Raw genomic sequence first — 19947 nt, 5'->3', positions numbered from 1 at the left:
GAGAGAGAGAGAGAGAGAGAGAGAGAGAGAGAGAGAGAGAGAGAGAGAGAAATACGCTCCTCCAAGTAACGACCCACCACTTCAGTCCATGTGTTTCACTTTCAAGTAGCAATAGTCTCTCTCTCTCTCTCTCTCTCTCTCTCTCTCTATATATATATTATATATATATATATATATATATTATATATATATATATATATATATATAAGTCATATCACATTTCCGTGATTCAATATACATATATCGAGCTACAATGTCCTTTAATATCTAATTCGCTCTACCTCGGAATTAATACATTTTTTCATATATGAAAATATATTAATTCCGAGGTAGAGCGAATTAGATATTAAAAAAGGACATTGTAGCTCGATATATGTATATGAATCACGGAAATGTGATATGACTTATAGATTGGCTACGTGCTGTCAAAAGCACTACAAACAACTACCGGAGTCGAGGTGGGTTGATGTCTCCAAACCAACGAATTACCTGCGCAGCGAAAAAGATATTTGAGGGTGAGAGGCGACATGAACTTTTAGCCTCTCGCGGTAGTGTAGTAGGTAAAAGCTTCACTGACGTTCCTGGATTTGAAAGGATCCTGGGTTCGCGCCCGATTCAGGCAAGTCTATTATCGAAAAATTCCCCTTCGGTTAAGCATATATGAAAATATATTAATTCCGAGGTAGAGCGAATTAGATATTAAAGGACATTGTAGCTCGATATAAATATATATATATATATATATATATATATATATATATATATATATATATCTATATATTATATATAATATATATATATATATCACTTGTGACCTACTTCATGAAATGAAAGTTGAAGAGAGAGAGAGAGAGAGAGAGAGAGAGAGAGAGAGAGAGAGAGAGAGAGAGAGAGAGAGAGTATCCGCCGACGGGACTGGCAACATGGCGCATGCATGAAGCAGGTCCACTAAACGAGGAGAGGCAATACCTTCCCTTGGAGGTATAGAGGGAAATGCAGGGGAATTGCAAGGGAGTTTACGTGAATTGCTGATAAAGAGGAATCCGGTGTAAACTAAGTTTATGCATTTGCTAATGATATTTCTCAGACGTGTTTCATATTTACGTTGTATATTGACGCATTTGCTAATGGCGATTCGCTACATTACCTAATCGAGTCAGATTGTCTGTGTGATGCTGTTGATGTGTTTGATGTATTTAATCGTATTTGGTAATGAGAAGGGGTAGCTTGTTTCACGTTTTCATATTTATGATGATTATTATGCCACATTTTTCAAGTGTGCATGATAAATACACTTGTTATCTTCAACCGTATGATGTTAGGATATATTCCAAAATATTTGTCGAACGTGTTTTGTAATATATGCTAACGTATTTTTCTAAAACTATTTTATGTATATATTTCTCAAGCTATTGCCTATTTCCATTTATGCCAATTTTCTTATATAACAATTTTTGACATAGATCTTTATCAACAGTTTGTATACAAATAGTTGCGTCGATTTTATCCTTATTAATTTTGTATCTATCGTTTCTTTGCTGTTATTCATTCATCAAGCGTTTTGAGATTTCGTTGATGAAACCTGTTTAATAAAAGTACTTTTGTAGTAGTAATCAGTTGTTAGTACTAATATTAGTTCAAGCTCCCTGTTTACAACAGAATTACTGTATATTACACGTTCAGTCAAAATCTGGCTAATTATCTCAAAGGCCAGAATAATTATAATTATTATTCTCCCAATCAGTGCCATGAGACCCCAATAATTATGGCAATGATGGTGTCATTCTGCGTCAGGCGTGATTGTAGAGCAGACGGGAATATTTAGGAAGTTAATTTGAGAAATTCAATTGAGAAATTAATTTGTCAATGCAACAGGTGGCGCTGTTATTGCAATTAGCAGAAATTACTTTTTTTGTAAAGTTCATTTATTCATTTATTGGGGTTTATGTACGGTACATTGTTAGAGTACCGTAATGAACAGGTTTCCTTTGATAGTTGTTTGTTGGCGTTTATTTTTCCTGTTCTGTGATTTTTGGCATTTCAGTTTTTGAAGGCCATCACAAGTTTCGTTGAGTTGACGTGTTCACGACGACGGTGAGGTTAAGCTCAGCTCAGTGTGGGTTTAAATTTTGCATACAGTATTCATAGAAATACAAGTGCGACGTATGTGTAAAATATGCGCATAGACAATTTTTACTATGTATATCTAAAATGAAATGTATATGCATATATTTTTTTGCTTTAGTAAACAATAGTTTTTAGGTAATACCTTTGACGTTCCTGAGGTTTGTACATAACGTCTTGGGTCAAAATATACATACGTACATACATGCACACATGCACACATACATAAATACATAAAAACGTTTGTTTTTAGGTAATACATTTGAAGTTCCTGAGGTCTGTACATAAAGTCTGAGGTCAAAATATCAGATATACATACATGCATATACATACATGCATTGCATATAATAAATATTATATATATATATATAATATATATATATATATATATATATTTGTGTGTGTGTGTATGTGTGTGTTTGTGCGCGTATATATATATTTGTTTAAATATATGAAGGAAAGGTTAAGTTACAGACTGGAGACAAAAATGTGACCGAATTTGAATATAAAAACTAAGAGAAATGAAAGACGAAAATAATCTTAGAGGAGAAATTGATAGAGTAAAAGAGGCAGTACGTTCACTCACAGAACCGAAAGAGGGGAGGGGGTTGGGGAAGGGGGAATGATTAATTAGAGTGTAGAGTAAACTCTACCATAATAAAAAGATTTAAAATGAAAAAGACTGTTTTTTTCCGCCATGCTTGATGTTTCTGCAAGGCTAAACAACCACAAACTCTCTGCCCTTCGGTACTTCGTAATTTTAAGAAACCATTTTTTTATCAGCTCTCTCTCTCTCTCTCTCTCTCTCTCTCTCTCTCTCTCTCTCTCGATAACTTGAAACTGGCGCTTATTGGGGGCTGGAGAATTCAAGTGTGTATGTTTAATCCGGCGGGGAATATGAAGGGTTGGGGAATATATTCATGTTTGCTCAGTTTATTTTTTTTTTTTTTTTTTTTTTTTTTCCGGAACAGACTTCTTGTTACGGGTGTGGGAAATGAGCGCTCACCCAGTATCATAACCTTGGTAATTCAGGAGAGTTCGTATAGGAGGATTTTTTTTTCTGTGGGCTTTTTTGGGAATATTTATTTATATAGTTTTTTCCATCTTTCTCCCTTAGCATTTCTGAAGGAGTCTGTGTCTGCAGCTGAAAAGCTCTCTCTCTCTCTCTCTCTCTCTCTCTCTCTCTCTCTCTCTCTCTCTCTCTCTCTATCTCTCTCGTTTGTGTGTCTTGTGCGCTTGCATGTGTACATTTGAGGGAATATTGAGATCTATTTTATTCACGACTTATCATTGATTCGCTTTAAAGTCTCTCCTCTCTCTCTCTCTCTCTCTCTCTCTCTCTCTCTCTCTCTCTCTCGATTACACTTACACTAACATAAACATATATACACGTGCAGTGTGAGCGCGCGCGCGTGCAAGAATCGACACAAGCATATAATCACTACTGCCTAAAGAAAACAAAAGAGAGGACCTCTTCGAATTATCTAGTGTCCATCGGAATCTCCACCCCCTCCCCCCACACCCCCCCTCACCCCCAGTACTCGAGGAAGAAATGAAACCGTCAGAGAAAAACTCCTCTTCCTTAACGGAGTGCTTTGCATACAATAAAATGGCGTCTGTCAATAGAGAGAGAGAGAGAGAGAGAGAGAGAGAGAGAGAGAGAGAGAGAAGAGTGTTCTCTTATTGTGTTCGAGATAGACTGCCGGAAGGGTAGTTATATCTTATATCTGAGTTTGGTGTGTGTGTGTATATATATATATATATATATATAAAATATATTATATATATATATATATATATATATATATATATATATATATATACATATATATATATATATATATATATAGATATATAATATACGTTATATTATATATCTATATATATATATATATATATATTATTTTTTTTTTTTGAGTGTGGGTGACTTACAGACTCAAAATCTGGTTTTGGCTTCACTTTATGGTTAGGTTTTAAAGGTTTTGAATGGCTTTTAACGATTAGTTTTGGTTCATATTTATATTCCGTAAGGAACTTTGAATAGGTATAAATAATAATAATAATAATAATAATAATAATAATAATAATAATAATAATAATAATAATAATAATAATAATATCTCAGAAACCATACCAGAACGAGGTATGGAACCCTTGGTATATTCAAGGTCGCGACCTGACCTTCTCCTCCAATCTGAGCCTAATCAGTTGGATTTTCATCGTGGTTTATAACGGAGAGAGAGAGAGAGAGAGAGAGAGAGAGAGAGAGAGAGAGAGAGAGAGAGAGAGAAAATACTCCCGAGTCCAAATCAGATAATAACGGTGACAGAGTCATTAGAAAGCGAAAACTTTTGAACACAAATTGGACGGAACTGAATCGAGTCAGCTCTCGGTCGTGGCTGGTTGCTTGGTCTGCAACGCAACCTTGATGAGGAAGTTGTTCTTGTTCTAGTTGCAAAACGCGGGGAAGAAGACAACTCCCACTGCACTGAGGGCTGTTAGAACTTAGGCCAAAGGCCATGCGCTGGCCCTATGAGGTCATTCAGCGCTGGAACGCAAATCGAGAGTAGAAATATTTGAAAGGTTTAACAGGAGGAGAACTTCGCTGTTTAAATGTGAAACAATTGTTAGGAGAGGGTGGAAAGCTCGATGGACGAGAGAGAATATGAATGGTGGTACAGTAAAAGGAATGAAAGGGGTTGCAACTAGGGGCCGAATGGACGCTGCAAATAACCAAAGTGTCAAAGAGCGGACATTTTTATTAATGAAGAATTAAATGTTATATAAGATATATTGCTTTATCATCGTATCCCTTTCTCTTCTAGAATCCTGAGCGTCAAGAAGTAGATATTATTATTAATAAAGTATTGAAAATTATGTTAAGTATACAGCGATTTATCGTCGTCTTTTCTCTGGCAAATTCCTGGGCGTCAAAAAGTGGATATTATTATTTAAAAAGTATTGAATCTTATGTAAAGTACATTGCTTTATCGTCGTCTTCTTTTCTCTCCCAGATTCCTGAGAGTCAAGAAGTAGATAATATTATTAATAATAAGGTGTTGAATCTTGTGTAAAGTATATAGTGTTTTATCGTGGTATCCGTTTCTCTTCCAGATTCCTGAGCGTCAAGAAGTGGCTACTACGTAAGAAGCACCAGATCGAGCTGGCGCGCAAGCGGGGCTGGAAGGGCTACTGGGTCTGCCTGAAGGGCACGACGTTGCTCTTCTACCCCTGCGACTCGAGGGAAGGGCGCTCCGTGGAGGCGGCCCCCAAGCACCTCATCATCGTGGACGGCGCCATCATGCAGCCGATTCCCGAACACCCGAAGAGGGACTACATCTTCTGCCTCTCGACGGCCTTTGGAGACGCTTACCTGTTCCAGGTAAGGAAGGACTGGGCATGCGCCTTTGCGCACGCGCGCGCGCCAGTGTAGGTGTGTGCGTTTGTGTGTGGGTCTGTCGGCTTTCTTTCTTTCCAGGTAGATCGTGTTTCTCTCTCTCTCTTCTCTCCTCTCTCTCTCTCTCTCTCTCTCTCTCTAACTGATTTAGTTTGGTCTTGCCGATCTAGAAGTACATGGTGTGGGAAAAGGTTTGTATGGTTGTCAGCCAGTTCCTTCTGTACATGTTACAGACACGCGCACACACACACACACACACACACACACACACACATATATATATATATATAGATATATATCTGTGTGATGCGTGTGTGTATAAGATATTTGAAGGACAACTGTGAATTGAATTTGAAGTTGCTCGCATTAGTTTCTCCATAGGAGTTCTTAAGTATTTCAGTCAAATATACTTGAGTTGCATAGACCACGGCAAGCGCCCCTGATTTTAAAGTCGTGTAGTTTTTGCGATGTGGTAGGTAATCAGTGAGACACGGATCACTGAGCAAAAAATAATTCAGAATTGAGCCCCTCACTGTATCTATAGGGAGAACAGAGTGATTGATTGATTGACTTATGTCTAGGAAGCAAAGTTATATATATCTATATATATAATAATATATATATATATATATAGCTATATATATATATACTATATAAACCTCAATCTACATTTCTAGTCATTCTCTCTCCTCTTTTCTTAGCGAATGGTTGGTGTTTTAGTAGTCGTGTTTTAATGTTCTTATTTCACTTTTAACTTTGAATTATGCTAATTTTACATTATAATTTTTAAATTTTAAATTGTAATTTTTATTTGTATTTTGGTTTTAATTAATTTTTAAAATGTACTTTTATTTAACAGACTGATGATGCACAAAGTTCCTTGTGCGAAACGTTTCTTAACAAATAAATCCTTTTAACTCATCATGTGTCTTCGGCTCTCCTGAAGTTATGATTATATATATATATATATATATAATATATATATATATATTATATATTTTATATATATATATATATATATATATATATATATATATATATATATACAGAGAGAGAGAGAGAGAGAGTAGAGAGAGACGGAGAGAGAGAGAGAGAGAAAGAGAGAAATGAACATACACTCCGTAATTTTCATGCTCGTACTATCCACCTTCATTAGACTCATTCCTTTCATTTTGAAAAATCATCTTTGTCAAAGAAAGAAAGAATACAAAAATTGAGATGAATATTTACGACGAATGTCTGCATCTTCCTTCGTTTATCGTATAAGCCCCCGATATCTCTCTCTCTCTCTCTCTCTCTCTCTCTCTCTCTCTCTCTCTCTCGAGGGCCCGAGAGACTGACGGCTCCTTTCCTTTGATGCCCTTCGTCACCTCCGCCAGTCTTTGGGCTGTGCAAGGAGAACGAAAAATAGATGGAAAAAATATACCGCCTCTTTTTGTATTTACGTTTTGTTTGATTCTCGTTTTGTTTTTATTCCCGTTTTCTTTCATTCTCTACTTATCGTTTTTTTTTTTTTTTTCCTTAAACCTGGATGCTCGTCTTAGGAGAAACGTTTTAACTCTGTTTCGTAAACTTACAGCCCTTTCTTTTTTATTTTCTTAATCTGTTTAAACCGGGAAACTAATGTAAAAAGAGTAGTTTGTCTTTCGTTTCGTAAACTTCTAAGTGTTTTGGCTGAAGGATGAATAATGCAGTTTAATTTAATTCAGAGAAACTTTTGATCATTTTTATATTTTTCGAAGGTCCCTAAGTGTAAGTTCTATAGAACACAAAATGCATGGTGACTTTGAAGCACACATGAAATAACACTAAATCTTTCCAAATATCATTCTACATCTTGACATCTGATCGCTGTAGATACGGAGAAGAGAGAGAGAAAGTTATGTTTGTGGTACATCGGCACTGAACAATCTTAGGTTGGCATTTGCCCAGGAATATTTATCAAGTTTGTTAGAAGAAACTCGTAGCAAAGTGAGTAGCATTAGGTTTAATTATACTCAGTTTCCTAGGAGTTTTATCTTGGCTACAACTTCTGAATAAACTAGATACCAAAGTTGAGTGAGAAAAGTGATCGACTCCTAAGGAGGCAGGATGCAACCCGGAACCCCACACTATATAAAACCAGTCGAATAGGATAAATGTGTTAGACCAAAAAAAGTAATAATAATAATAAAAACATTTAGAATATTTTCCTAATTCAGTTGTGGGATCTTCTGAGCTTCAAGCATTCAAAGGAAGAGCAAATTCATTCCTGCTATTTGCTGACGTCTCCTGAATTTCAGTTGTCTCGGTTTTGTTTACTATTCCCTTGTGTTTGTTTACTTATCACCTGCCCTTTAACTTGTCTCTCCCAGCAGGCTGATTTCCCTTTGGAGTCCTCTCGGGTTTATAGTCTGTTGACCCAGTCTATAAGGGCTTTCAACTGAAGTTTTAAAGAAAGAAGGAGGGAGACAAGATAGACGGAAGGTCAGAAAGAAAGAGAGAATTAGAATGAATGCGTTGACGGTCAAGGAAACAAAATAACATACTAAGAACACCTCTTCTTTCAGGCTCCCTGTCAAGTCGAACTGGAGAACTGGGTGAACAGTATTCACAGCGCATGCGCAGCTGCCTTCGCCAGGCACCGCGGCAAGACGGGTACTTTACATCTCCTACAGGAGGAGATCTTCCGCATTGACAGAGCTATTGAGTCTGTAAGTGTGGTTTTTGTCCGTAATTAGAATTCAGTCATGATAATTTGTGGCTCTGTACCCTAGCTCAGCTTTTTATTTTCGTGTCTGTCATCAGACAAAAGAGATCCTTTTTAGGAAGTCAAATCTCTAAATATTACTGTATACTACTTGTGTTTATTTCATGGCAGAACTTGAGTGTTTACTTATTTTAAAAGTAGGTTTTTTTTTAGCAGTAATTACTGGAGGAGATTAATTCATAAGTGGTTACTTGTTTTTCATGTAGATTTGCATTAGAGTCATTACAAGGGGGTTAATAGTATTAAATTCAATAGGATATTATATTAAATATTTTATTTATAATGTAATATCATTCATAATACCAAGATGTTTGTTTTCATGTAATTATAGGTTGATTCTCAGTTCTATTGTTTTCATCAGAATCCTTGTTTTACACCAGAATGCAGACAGATATTTATTTATTATAGAGTATACCATAACTTATTATGTACATAGTGTGTATGTTCTTTGCAAATGCGTAGACTTTTCAGTCAGTGTCTTTTCTTCCCCAAAGGACTCTAAACTGAAGCATATGGCAGAACTCCAGCTGTCAGTGGTGTCAGATGCAGAGAGCAAACAGCAGATCATGGGTCAAATCATGCAATGGGAAGAGAACTTGGAGAGACTACATTGCGAACAGTTCCGTCTGCGTTGCTACATGGCTTCCTTACAGACTGGGGAATTGCCCAATCCTAAGGCAAGTGCGAAGGAACCCGGGTTTGGACACATCCTTCTTTGGATCTTAATAGTTTTGTGTTTATAGGCGAACATTCATTTGCATTGTCTCTTGATCTGCTAACCGTTTATTGACTGGTTCGTTTCGAAGCAGTGACTTGTAAAATATTCACTTTTTTGGAATTTTTCAGTAATGCAGAAATGCCTGTAACAAATTCAACGCTAAGAAAATGAAGCACTCATAGATTTGAAGGTAGACAACGCCATCGGCTTTAAAATAAGCACTTAATTTTAGCTTGTTACCACATTGCCTTCAACTAACTAAACTAAAGACACTTGACATGTATGTTTGCCTCTCACCAAGTCAAAATTCTCTTTGACTGGTTGACTTATGTAGTAGATGTTAGATACTCCCACTGTGTTACATTAATAGATGAAGATGTGGATCGGTTTTGCTGTGTATGAAATTTAGTCACAGTATCATGAAGCACAAAACTAAAGAAGTATTTTTTTTAGACAGTTGTTTTGCCATCAAATCTTGACTGTTTTGTGTCTTTTCTGCCGATTAATTATATTGTACCGTGGTTTTTCCTGCCGATTCACATATTATATCATGATTTTTTGGATGGTTCACATGTAGATTAATTCATCCAAGACAAACTTTAGTTTGAAGCAATTATTTTGTGTATGTTGTTCACTTAATTATTTATTTGTTTTGTTAACAGGGTTTGTTAACTCACGTCTCCCGTACAACCAAGACTACGCTCAATCGGTTAGGAGTTTTTACTGTCAGTAGCTTCCATGCTTATATTTGTGCCCGAAGTCCCTCCCTGCTCAACAATCTCCTCGCTGGCAGAGGAGCCACTAAACGCAGGTAAGTATTATCTCGAGAGCTTAGCTGTCTTTTATTCGGGAGGATTAACTTTTGCTTGGATTTTGAGAAGCTTCAGGGAGTCTTGATGACTTTGTAGCTTATTTCCATTGAATTTACCGAAACTTTTGGAAGTCTTGATAACTTTGTAGCTTATAATGTATTATGTTTTTCTTAAAGATTACATTTTACCCATGGAAGATTTTCCTTACATTGAATTTAATGTTTATCAAGTCATAACAAAGCTTTCAACAAATCAAGATGTTTCTTATTCGTATGCTAGTGTTTATGTCATTATTAGTTTCTGAAGGGCTTAAGTGAAGTATAACATAGGATTCATTGATGCTGAGGTTGGAATTACCTTCTTCTGCAAGACTGTGCATTGCTGAGAAAGTCTTGAATGTTGCAGGGCACCCATGTTATCGCGAAGCAATAGTGTCTCGTCTCGACGCTCGCTGCAAATGCAACAGCAACTCGAGGGAGAGCAGCAGTACAAGGTTAATTTGCCAGACAATCAGGTAAGCTTTTGCTTTAGTACTATTTTTCCTATTTCCTGTCTTTGTAAAATTACACAATGTGTAAAATTACACAATGATCAAAGACTATTGAGATACATTTTCCAGTGTATATTAAGTTAAAACTTACGACTCATTTTCTATTTCCAAATGGACGTGAATTTGCATCTCTTTTTCTATTCCCAATGTATAACGTTTGAATTTGCATATCATTCTCGATTTCCAACGTGTGACATTTAAATTTCCTGTGGTTTTTCTGTTTCTAGTGTGATACATTGAAATTTGCATCTCAAAAATTTTCTACTTCCGATGTGTAACGTTTGAATTTGCATTTCGTTTTCTGTTTCCAGTGTGTGATATTTAAATCTTAATATCGTTTTCTTTTCCCAGTATGTAATATTTGAATTTGCATCTCATTTTCAATTTCCAAAGTGTGACTTTTAAATTTGAACTTGTTTTCTCTTTCCCCCAACAGACTGTAAGTATCAGCCTCAAAGATGCAATGACCGTTGAAGAATTTTTGGTGGCAGCCAGTAGTCGTAAGAGCCTGAATCCTATGGAGCATTTTGTACGAGTCAAAAAGCGCAGAGAATTAGAGGAAACTAATTACTTTGTGCCACATCGCACAGATCTCATTGAAAATTATGTGAGTTGTGTTGTCTTCGTATAGTACATTACTTTACATTCTGTGTTTCATTCAGTCTTATACCACCCCTTTATTCTAGATTTATTTAGATGAATATTATGTGAAGGATGACAAATCCATTTTCATAATCATATTTGTTACTGTTTTTCATTTGTGTTGTCTCATATTTACTCTTAAGAGGGAGATTCTTTTTCATTTTGGTAATTCTGTTTAATGAGAACTTTTTCTGATCAGTACGCTTTCTTGTTAAACTAAAAACTCACTCTTGTTAAACTAACAAGGTAGTATCCTTATCCTCAGTATGAAATGATTCCATATCATATGCTAGAGGGTAATAATATTGCCAAATTTACCTTCGTTTAGTAAATAACTGAAGTTGTGTGGCTAATCTGTGCTTGTAAGAATAGGATATAAGTATACTCCCATTTTTGCTATTTATCATTTGGTTTTTTGGTAACAGATTAACATTTTTGTTGGAAGTGCAAATAATACATTGTAAGTACGTAAGTTCCATCCATTATGCTTATTGATAGTAATTGTTTTTTGGGATACAGTATAAAAATATTATTATTATTATTATTATTATTATTATTATTATTATTATTATTATTATTATTATTATTATTATTATTATTATTACTGTATTATTATTATTATTATTATTCAGAAGGTGAACCTCATTAGTTTGGAACAAGCCAACAGGGGCCATTGTTTTTAGTATTATATGATGATGATAATGTAATGATGCATGTTTTAATTCATTGCAGTTGGCAACCCACGAAGTTGTAGAAATCTGTGCCAAAATTCTCTACCAAGTAGAACTGTCTCGATCTTCCCTGGATCACATGTGGGGCTTCAGCGTAGAAGCTGAGCTCATAGAGAACTCTGAGAGGCAGGACGAACTCTGCTGTTACATCTCCAGAGTCGAGGATCGCTCCACTGCAATGCAGAACGGTAGGTATGGAATGCACCTTTGCAACCTCCTCTCCTGTCCGTAGGAATTTGAGTATTTGATCATTCTCTTTTTTTCTACTCTCCTTTCTCCACCTGAGAGCATATGGTACTGTACTTCACCCACCCTGAAAAAAAAAAGCAAATGACAGAAGACCATCTGGCATCATTTTTGACTCCTTTCAGTAGGAAGCTTGCCAGCCTGTCCAGTTTGTTTCAGTATTGGTATTGAGCCGTTTCATTCAGTCTGTATTGCTAATATGATACCTGGAAAGACCTACCCTTGTAGTTTTGTACACCTTCAGATTCTTTGTATCTCTTCGGACATTCATTCTTTCTGTGTTACTCGTGGATTTATGTCTTCAGGACTAATGTGATAGTTTATAAAACAACTTAGATAATCCTTTATTTCATATCCTGGTTTTGATATTGTTGGGACTGGATAGGAATAGAGTCTGTCAAAGTACTCGCAGTGAAGTAAAGTATACTGAAATTTGGTGGGCTGTTTCCCCATGGATATACAGTACTATAGTATAATTTAGGCAGAAATTGTACAAGACAGAAGAGAGTGGAGATAACTCACATCACTTTGTTTGTAAAGAGAAAATCTTACAACCATAGTGGCAATGATGATTTAAAATAGGCATATATATAATTTTTTTTACTTTTGACAACAATAGTTTTCATAATTGACTTATAAGGTATTGTTTCATTGCAGAAAATCCTTATCGTCATTCCTGGTTTAAAAGAACATATGTGACTGTTGGGAAAGTAATAAATATTTTGGTAAAAGCTTTATATTACTGGTAGTTGTCACTGGCAAAAATGGGATGTATGCAGTTTTTTTGTAATAATAGAATTTCATCCCTTGATATGGTAAGTTCTTAAAGGTCTGGACTCAAAAAATTAAATGTAAAGCTACGGAATGTTATGCTTAATCAAAGTAGTATTACTGTGTTATTTTACTTTGCCATAAATATATAAACTAATTCTCTTTGATTATTAGGAAGTTGGTATTATTTAAACAGAGTGAATGGTTGGACTTTTTAACTTACATTGGCACAGGATTGTTATTTTACTGCACTGTGAGATATGTTTGCAGGTTTGACATTCTCCCTAATGATGTTACTTTTTGGAGAATTGTTGCTTCTTCACCCTTTTAGTGGTTCTGAGTATGGAGATTGAGGCATTATTTCTTCATCCTAATCATTTGCTAAATTGACACTTATTGCAATGTTCATTTGTCTTTTCAGCTAGATTATTATTAGACTAAGCTGAAGAGATCTGACCATTTTTTAAAAGAATGATACTCTGCTCAGACTTTCAGGTGCTATGATATAAATTTTAATTTAAACTACAATAAGGATGTACTGAGTGACAGTTATTTACTATGAGAAATGTTATAGAAGACCATCGACCCATAACAGATCCTTAAACTTGAAAACTTACTTTTAAAGGTGCATACCATTAATTGCAGCACCAATATTTGTGTGAGAATAAAGAAAGAAATGACAACAATACTAGAAATATAGGGCTTTCAGTCCTCAGAAATGAGTATTGATTAGGTTATGCAGTCAGCCAGCTGGGAGGCTAGACATTTTCTCACTTTACTTAGGTCTATGTGATTGGCCATCACATATCTAGTGCCCCATTATTAACAGTCTGTCACCCATTTGTCTTTGTATTAGTATCTTTATTCTGGAGGTCCTGTGCACACAGGCAACACACACACAGGTATTTTACATTGGGGACGAATATTGAATTCCTCTGAGAATTTTATTCTTAATGCTCATTTGTAACTTGTTACATTTTATTTGGTATTCATTCCGTCATTATTCTCATCATCAAAAGGGAAAGACCCAAGTAATATAAACAGTTACAGGTCAATTTCCCTGGAAAGTTGTTTTTGTAAATTGCTTAAAAAAATATTAAATACCTCAATATCAATAAGATATTGATCACAGAACAATCACTATAGACTGACTATCCTATTTGGAAGGATGACATCCCATAAGGGATTTGATCACAAACAATAACAAGAGCAATTTTCTTGGATGTACAGAAAACTTATGATATCACTTGGAGATATGTACTGTACTCAGTATTAAAATCATTACTTTGAAAAAAAATAATACATAAGGTTGATTTGCCAATTTTCATTGAAACACTCTCATGGACGGTACCTTTCACAAATAAATTACTGATATTTATTTGAAGACTTGATTTCTTAAAAACAGAGTTCCATAGAGAAGTGTTCATAATAGCACCCTCTCCACTGTTCTATTAATTGATTCAGTTGTCAACTACCAGTTGGAATAAAAAATAATATTTACATGAACAATTTGTTACGTACTTCACAGAATCAAACATAAGATTTACCAAATGAATCATCACTAATCATACTCTTCACTTAATCTTCAGTTAGGGTCACTGTTTTTAGTGAGCCTTTTCCAGGTTTACAAGGTTTAGAAAAATAATACATAACTACTGTATTAATGATGTTTGTAATAAGAGTGTTCATAGAGTGTAGAAAAATTTTATTATTACATGCAGTTAGCTGAGAGATAGTCATTCAGTATAAAAGAGCTAGGCCTCAATTACTGTTGTGAATACCCTCACAGCTATGTGCACCCATACCTTGCCCAATTTTCTTTTTTCTTTTTCTTTATTTTGCTCACTTTTTATTTACATACAGTCTCCATTTATATATCACTTAATTATAGCAGCTGTTGGCTTGCTTATCAATTTCCAAAACTCATTTCCATAAGGTGAAGTCTCCACATCCATACTCACTTACGGTCTCAAAAATGCTGCTCCTCTGAAGGTGATGGACATCTTAAGACTTATTATTCTTGTTGAAGAGGCAAAAGTCTTCTAGTGCTATATTCCACCAGCAGATACATAAATTGCACTGGTGTGTGAGATAAGCCACATAGAACCCTAAAGTTAGTGTTGCAATCTGGGATTGGAGCTCCATCTTCTTTGGGGCTAAAAGCACCACTGGTTCTAACTTTGAAACCTATCCCCCAAAGGTCTCATTCCTCCAAAGAATTTGATCTATTGATCACCAACTAGGATTTGTTCAAACTAGTCTCCCCTAGGCATTTTTTACTAAAGGAAAGGTTGGTATTATTTCATATGAACACAAAAAATATTTACTAAACTTGATGTTTCATGAAAACAAACTTATTATTTTTGGCGTAGTGCCTTTCCCGTCTCATCGATTGGACCTAATACGTACGTAGTGGTTTCAGCTCACCAAGGCTTAGGTTCATATGTGATGATGTGGTGAGTTAGGGGCTCCCCAGAGCAATTGAAATTGTGACGTAAGAGCGACTCAAACTTTCATTCTTTTTCGGAGGGTTCCATCTCTGTCTAATGGATTGCACTATAGGATTATCTTTATACACATAGAAAACCTGTATGTGTACAGTTAAATGTGATTGGATGACAGGTAAAATAGAATTCAATAATCTATGTTTTCTAATAGAAGAATTTGAAATTGATATGGTTTGAGTTTTACAGTAGCATCTTTTATCCAATCTCAACACTGGTTCAGATGTGGTGTTATCAGTAAAATTTTTATCAGGTGTGAATGAAAATTTAAAGATCAGATTGGCAGTTTATAAAAATAGTAGTGTTGGAGAAATAATTGGAAACAGTGTTAAAAACTTTTTTTTGCTTAAAGCATCTTCTGTCCCTACAGTCACATGGTTTTTATGTTAATATTTTCATTTTAAAACCCTATGCAACTTTATTTGGAACATTTTTATGTTAAGTAATGTGAAATTTATCAAATGCCAGATAATTTTCAGAGCATTTGGCTTTTGTTTAGAGCTGTGTCAGTTTTTTCATTTCAAAATGATACGTAGTGTACTGTATCATATTTTAAGCCACATTTTACTTGTACACGATTTTTAATATCCCTTTGTTTTCTTGATTTCCATTCAGAGGAGTGGAAGCTTTTGTAGCTGTTAGGTTTGAGTGTTTAAAGAACTTACGGTAATTTAGGAAGTGTTTATTTATATTTATGATTCTGCTTTATTTTTCAAATGATTTGGTTCCCCTACATGCACCCACATGGTGAAAAAAATTTAAGGATATCAGTATTGGTGTGTTTCCTGTTAATACACTACTACGTAGTGCTAGTTCAAGTATTCTTATTGTTTTTACCGAATATAATAAGGGTTTCAGCGTATTTGAGGACCAGTATTTTCAAAGACTTGAATCCCACACTTTATTAACATGTTTTATTTTCTCATTATTCTTGGATTCATTCAGAGTAATAAATTAGAACATCCCACTTCTTGTGCAAAAAACAAAAATAATTTGCGTGTCACCATTTGAACTTGCTTTACAGGAAATTTATGAAGTCTTCTTATAATGTGTAAAACCCAACATGAATTATGTTAAATTCAAAGGTTTTACAGCCCCTCTTGTTCCGTGTAACAACAAATAAGTGATTTAACATAGTATTCTTTTTTAAAAATTATTTTTTATTTTTTCATTGTTTCATGTTCCAGGGCCCAGTGACATTATCTAAAATGGTTTTCATATTTGAAAGTAGATTGATTCATTTATGTACACTGTGGTTTTAGATTCATTCCTGCTAGTCGATTTTCGATAGTGGTATTATCTCGGGAAATAATACACTGGTATTCTAAAAATTCTAGTACTGTACAATATTAAACAAACAATATAGATTTTTCATCTTTGTGTTATTTTGCCTGAATTGCATTCATGGGCTTTGCAGTACAAAAAATAAATATATGATGTTAATAAGGTCTTAATGTTTTGTTAAACAATTGTAATAAGGTAGTTTAAAGGCCACATACATATATTAAATGTTTGCAATATAGTTGTGTGATGAGAAATTTTACTTTGACACGCTGCGCTTATTTCTATACATTTCCAAGATATCTTGAACTTTATCTTAAGCTCCAGTTGGAGTAACTCAAGATTTTATGTGCCTCTTAAGAGTTGAATATTTTGGTTGTACATAGCATTCAATACTACTTTTGACTGCTCTGACATATTCACAGAAAAATAATAAGGGATGAGTAGTATTATCTTTTAATTTATTTTTATAATTGTGTCCCTTTCATTATTCCAGTTGTTTATTTAATTATTTCTATACTGGAAGCAGAGATTCCCATTGTGCTATTCATCTGTGCACTATAGATAGCGACTGATTTTGGTTGCTTAGTATACACCCATTGCTATATCTTCATCACTTGTTAAAGTATATGCAGTTGTTTTGGGGTGTAATTATTCCAAGAGATATTAACTAATTTAATATAATCTTTGTTCTTCCCAGAGATATACTTGTTAGTGTTGCATGTAGTACAAACATTTTATTTTTTTTTATGAACCAACTGAGTGTTTCATTTTCCACAATGACTTTTTATTATCGTAGTAAATGTTTTTTCATGTCAATGCTGCATAATCTTCAGCATTCAATAGTAACTACATAGTGCTTTACTTTCATTAGAATAAGTTGGTACTATTCCATTGTTCTAAAGTCCAGATATATATGCTACACATTCTGTTTCCTGTAAATTCACATCATACGTGTAATTAAACACCGTATGAGCGTACAAAAGCTTCCATGTGTTCGTAATTATGGATAGGCTGCTTGGTTTGAAACTTTCTAGGACAAAGCTGATATTCCTCACTAGGACACACCCCTTTATATTGAGTTTTGGTGCTCTTCAATCTCAGAATTGTTTGATAATTTGCTATTTTCCTTTGACTGAGTGGCTTTGTTTTAATGGCAGAACATGCTGAGTGTGTTTAGTTGACTGGGTAAATTCTCTCGTTTAACTTAGGCACAAATACTTCAGATCTTCACAGTATACAAAAGCTTTGTTGCTCCTTAGTTTGAATTTTGAAAATACAATTTGTACTGTATTTCTTTATGAAAGTGGTAGAATAAAGGAATGCAAATTATTTTGCATTGATCATAAACCATTAACTAAATAAAAACTGTTTTGCTTGTAACTGAAATTTATAAGATATCATCTTAAGATAACACTGACCTTATTATTGTGCTTTATTTAGTTACTTGATTAACGAATGAAGCTTGAACTTATAGATTTCGCTTACTGCATCTTTAACTTATTTGTCAACTGGAGTACAGGCTACAGTTGATCATTCCTGGAATGTTGAGCCTGGTAAAATTCCAAAAATAGTAGATAGGAAAAATTTAATATACAGTATAGGTTAAGTTATAGCAGTGATTCTCTTAAGATAAGACTAAGTATAAGGTTTCATGGCTACAAAGCCTCTATACCATGCATAGCCTCTTAGCAATACACACTGCTTAAGGCTTATTTGTAATACTATTCTCAAACCTTGGTAGTAATACTGAGTATGACTGATTTCTTATCACTGATACCTTAATCTTGTCATTGGCATGAACAGAGTAGTTGTAAATCTCTTTGTTGTGCACTGGCATAATCACTTGCTGTCTTCCAACTTTCTCTTACACTTGTCCATATTCTTTTATATTTTTTCTTTTAGTTCTCAAGTAATATTTGTGATAAATGTTATTTACATCTATTGAAAGTTATTTTTAATACCTTGAGTAGGCATTTGCTGCACAGAAGTAGTTATAAAAGCTTTAGCTGTTTAATCTTTTGTTTTTCCAATTTTCCTCTGCATTTCTTTGTAGCTAGATATACTTGAAATACATGCAATATACTATTCTCTTTTGGCAGCAAAAACTGTGTACTAATAGGTAGTCCTAGTTTTAATAAGTAAATGTTCATTTTTGTTCACGAGAATTTCACTATGCTCGAGTTTGTCTCCCTTTTCCCTTTTGCTCTGTCCTATTAGCCATCCCTGTATCCACATGAAGTACTATTTGGTTCTTATAGAGTAAATATGTATGACCTACATGCAACCTTCTATGTAAAGGTACTGCAGATCTAAATGCCATTAGACATTTTTCCAGTATTTTCTGTCTTCACTTCCTCCCCTCCCCCTCTTATTTAGCCATTCTGTTTGCAGTACCAAGATACCAATAGATTTTAGTTTAGTTAACTGGAAGTCTAAATTACTACTTTAAAAGAGATGATGTAAATAAGGAATATACTATATGATTTTACTAAATATTTTAAATTGCAAATGATTAAAAAAATGCAATATACTGATGTACTCATAGATTTTCCCTGACATACTGATGATGATATCTTTTATTAACAACGCTATGCTGCTTTTGTTGCTGCCAGTATAATTATGTTTGTTGTAAACTCTTTCCATGCCTCTGACAGAGGAGATTTACGGTAATAACAACCCCACGATACACTGTCCCACTCACTGCATAATAAGCTAACATTTCCAGTCAGCCAGCATATTGAACTGGCACACTTACTTTGCATTATAAGCTAGTATTTCCATTCAGTTGTCATATCTAGCCAGCAGATTCACTCAGTCAGCCACTTGAATTATTCTTTTTTTTATTTTTATTCTCACTAGCAGTTCCACCATACCAGTCCAAGAGTTTCCCTCACGTAGTGTCTTAAGCTAAGATTTCCACTCAGTCAGTAAAGTAGCATTGCCTCAGCTTTTTATTATCAGACTATAACTTTGTTTTTAACCACCTATTATTATACATGATATATAGTTCTGCATTGAGGGATATATGATGCTGTTTTGCATTTTTACACATGCTCTGTACCATTATATAAATACCAATTGTCCTGTCAGAATTGTATATTATTATGAGAAGGATTTGAAATGCCAGTACAGTAATTACTACATGGGAAATCAAGGAAGAAGTGATGATTACATTGTAAAGTCCTTTTTTTTTACTAAAGTGATTTGGAAACAAAAGAATTTTTTATTTGTTTTTATTTACTGGCAAATCATTTGTGTTGGTCACTTTTATGTTATGTTTTATTTGGACTTGCACAACGACATCATGCACCTTTATGTGCAGAGCTGTGATATTGTGTTTAAGTAATTAGATACTCTACTTTTAATTTTCTAAAAATAAAAATAAAAACAGTACTGTAATTGTTTTCTGAAGAGTATAT

At 34.5% G+C, this 19947-nt stretch overlaps 1 protein-coding gene across 13 annotated transcripts in view; it reads left to right on the top strand.

Annotated features, from left to right (window-relative positions):
• Window positions 1-19947, top strand: part of LOC135210038 (protein still life, isoform SIF type 1-like) — a 457406-nt gene that overhangs the window by 311330 nt on the left and 126129 nt on the right. For 12 of the 13 annotated variants that reach the window (XM_064242819.1, XM_064242818.1, XM_064242811.1 and 9 more), the window contains 7 exons: window positions 5239-5506; window positions 8071-8214; window positions 8765-8947; window positions 9651-9799; window positions 10191-10314; window positions 10787-10957; window positions 11725-11911. In XM_064242819.1, coding sequence (XP_064098889.1) covers window positions 5239-5506; window positions 8071-8214; window positions 8765-8947; window positions 9651-9799; window positions 10191-10314; window positions 10787-10957; window positions 11725-11911 — 1226 coding nt within the window. The remainder of the gene's footprint in view (window positions 1-5238; window positions 5507-8070; window positions 8215-8764; window positions 8948-9650; window positions 9800-10190; window positions 10315-10786; window positions 10958-11724; window positions 11912-19947) is intronic. The other variant, XM_064242813.1, reaches the window with a different exon arrangement.

Source organism: Macrobrachium nipponense, chromosome 39 (assembly GCF_015104395.2).
Source record: "Macrobrachium nipponense isolate FS-2020 chromosome 39, ASM1510439v2, whole genome shotgun sequence".
NCBI classification, from domain to species: Eukaryota; Metazoa; Arthropoda; class Malacostraca; order Decapoda; family Palaemonidae; genus Macrobrachium; species Macrobrachium nipponense.
This window is presented reverse-complemented; position numbering and strand designations above follow the sequence as displayed.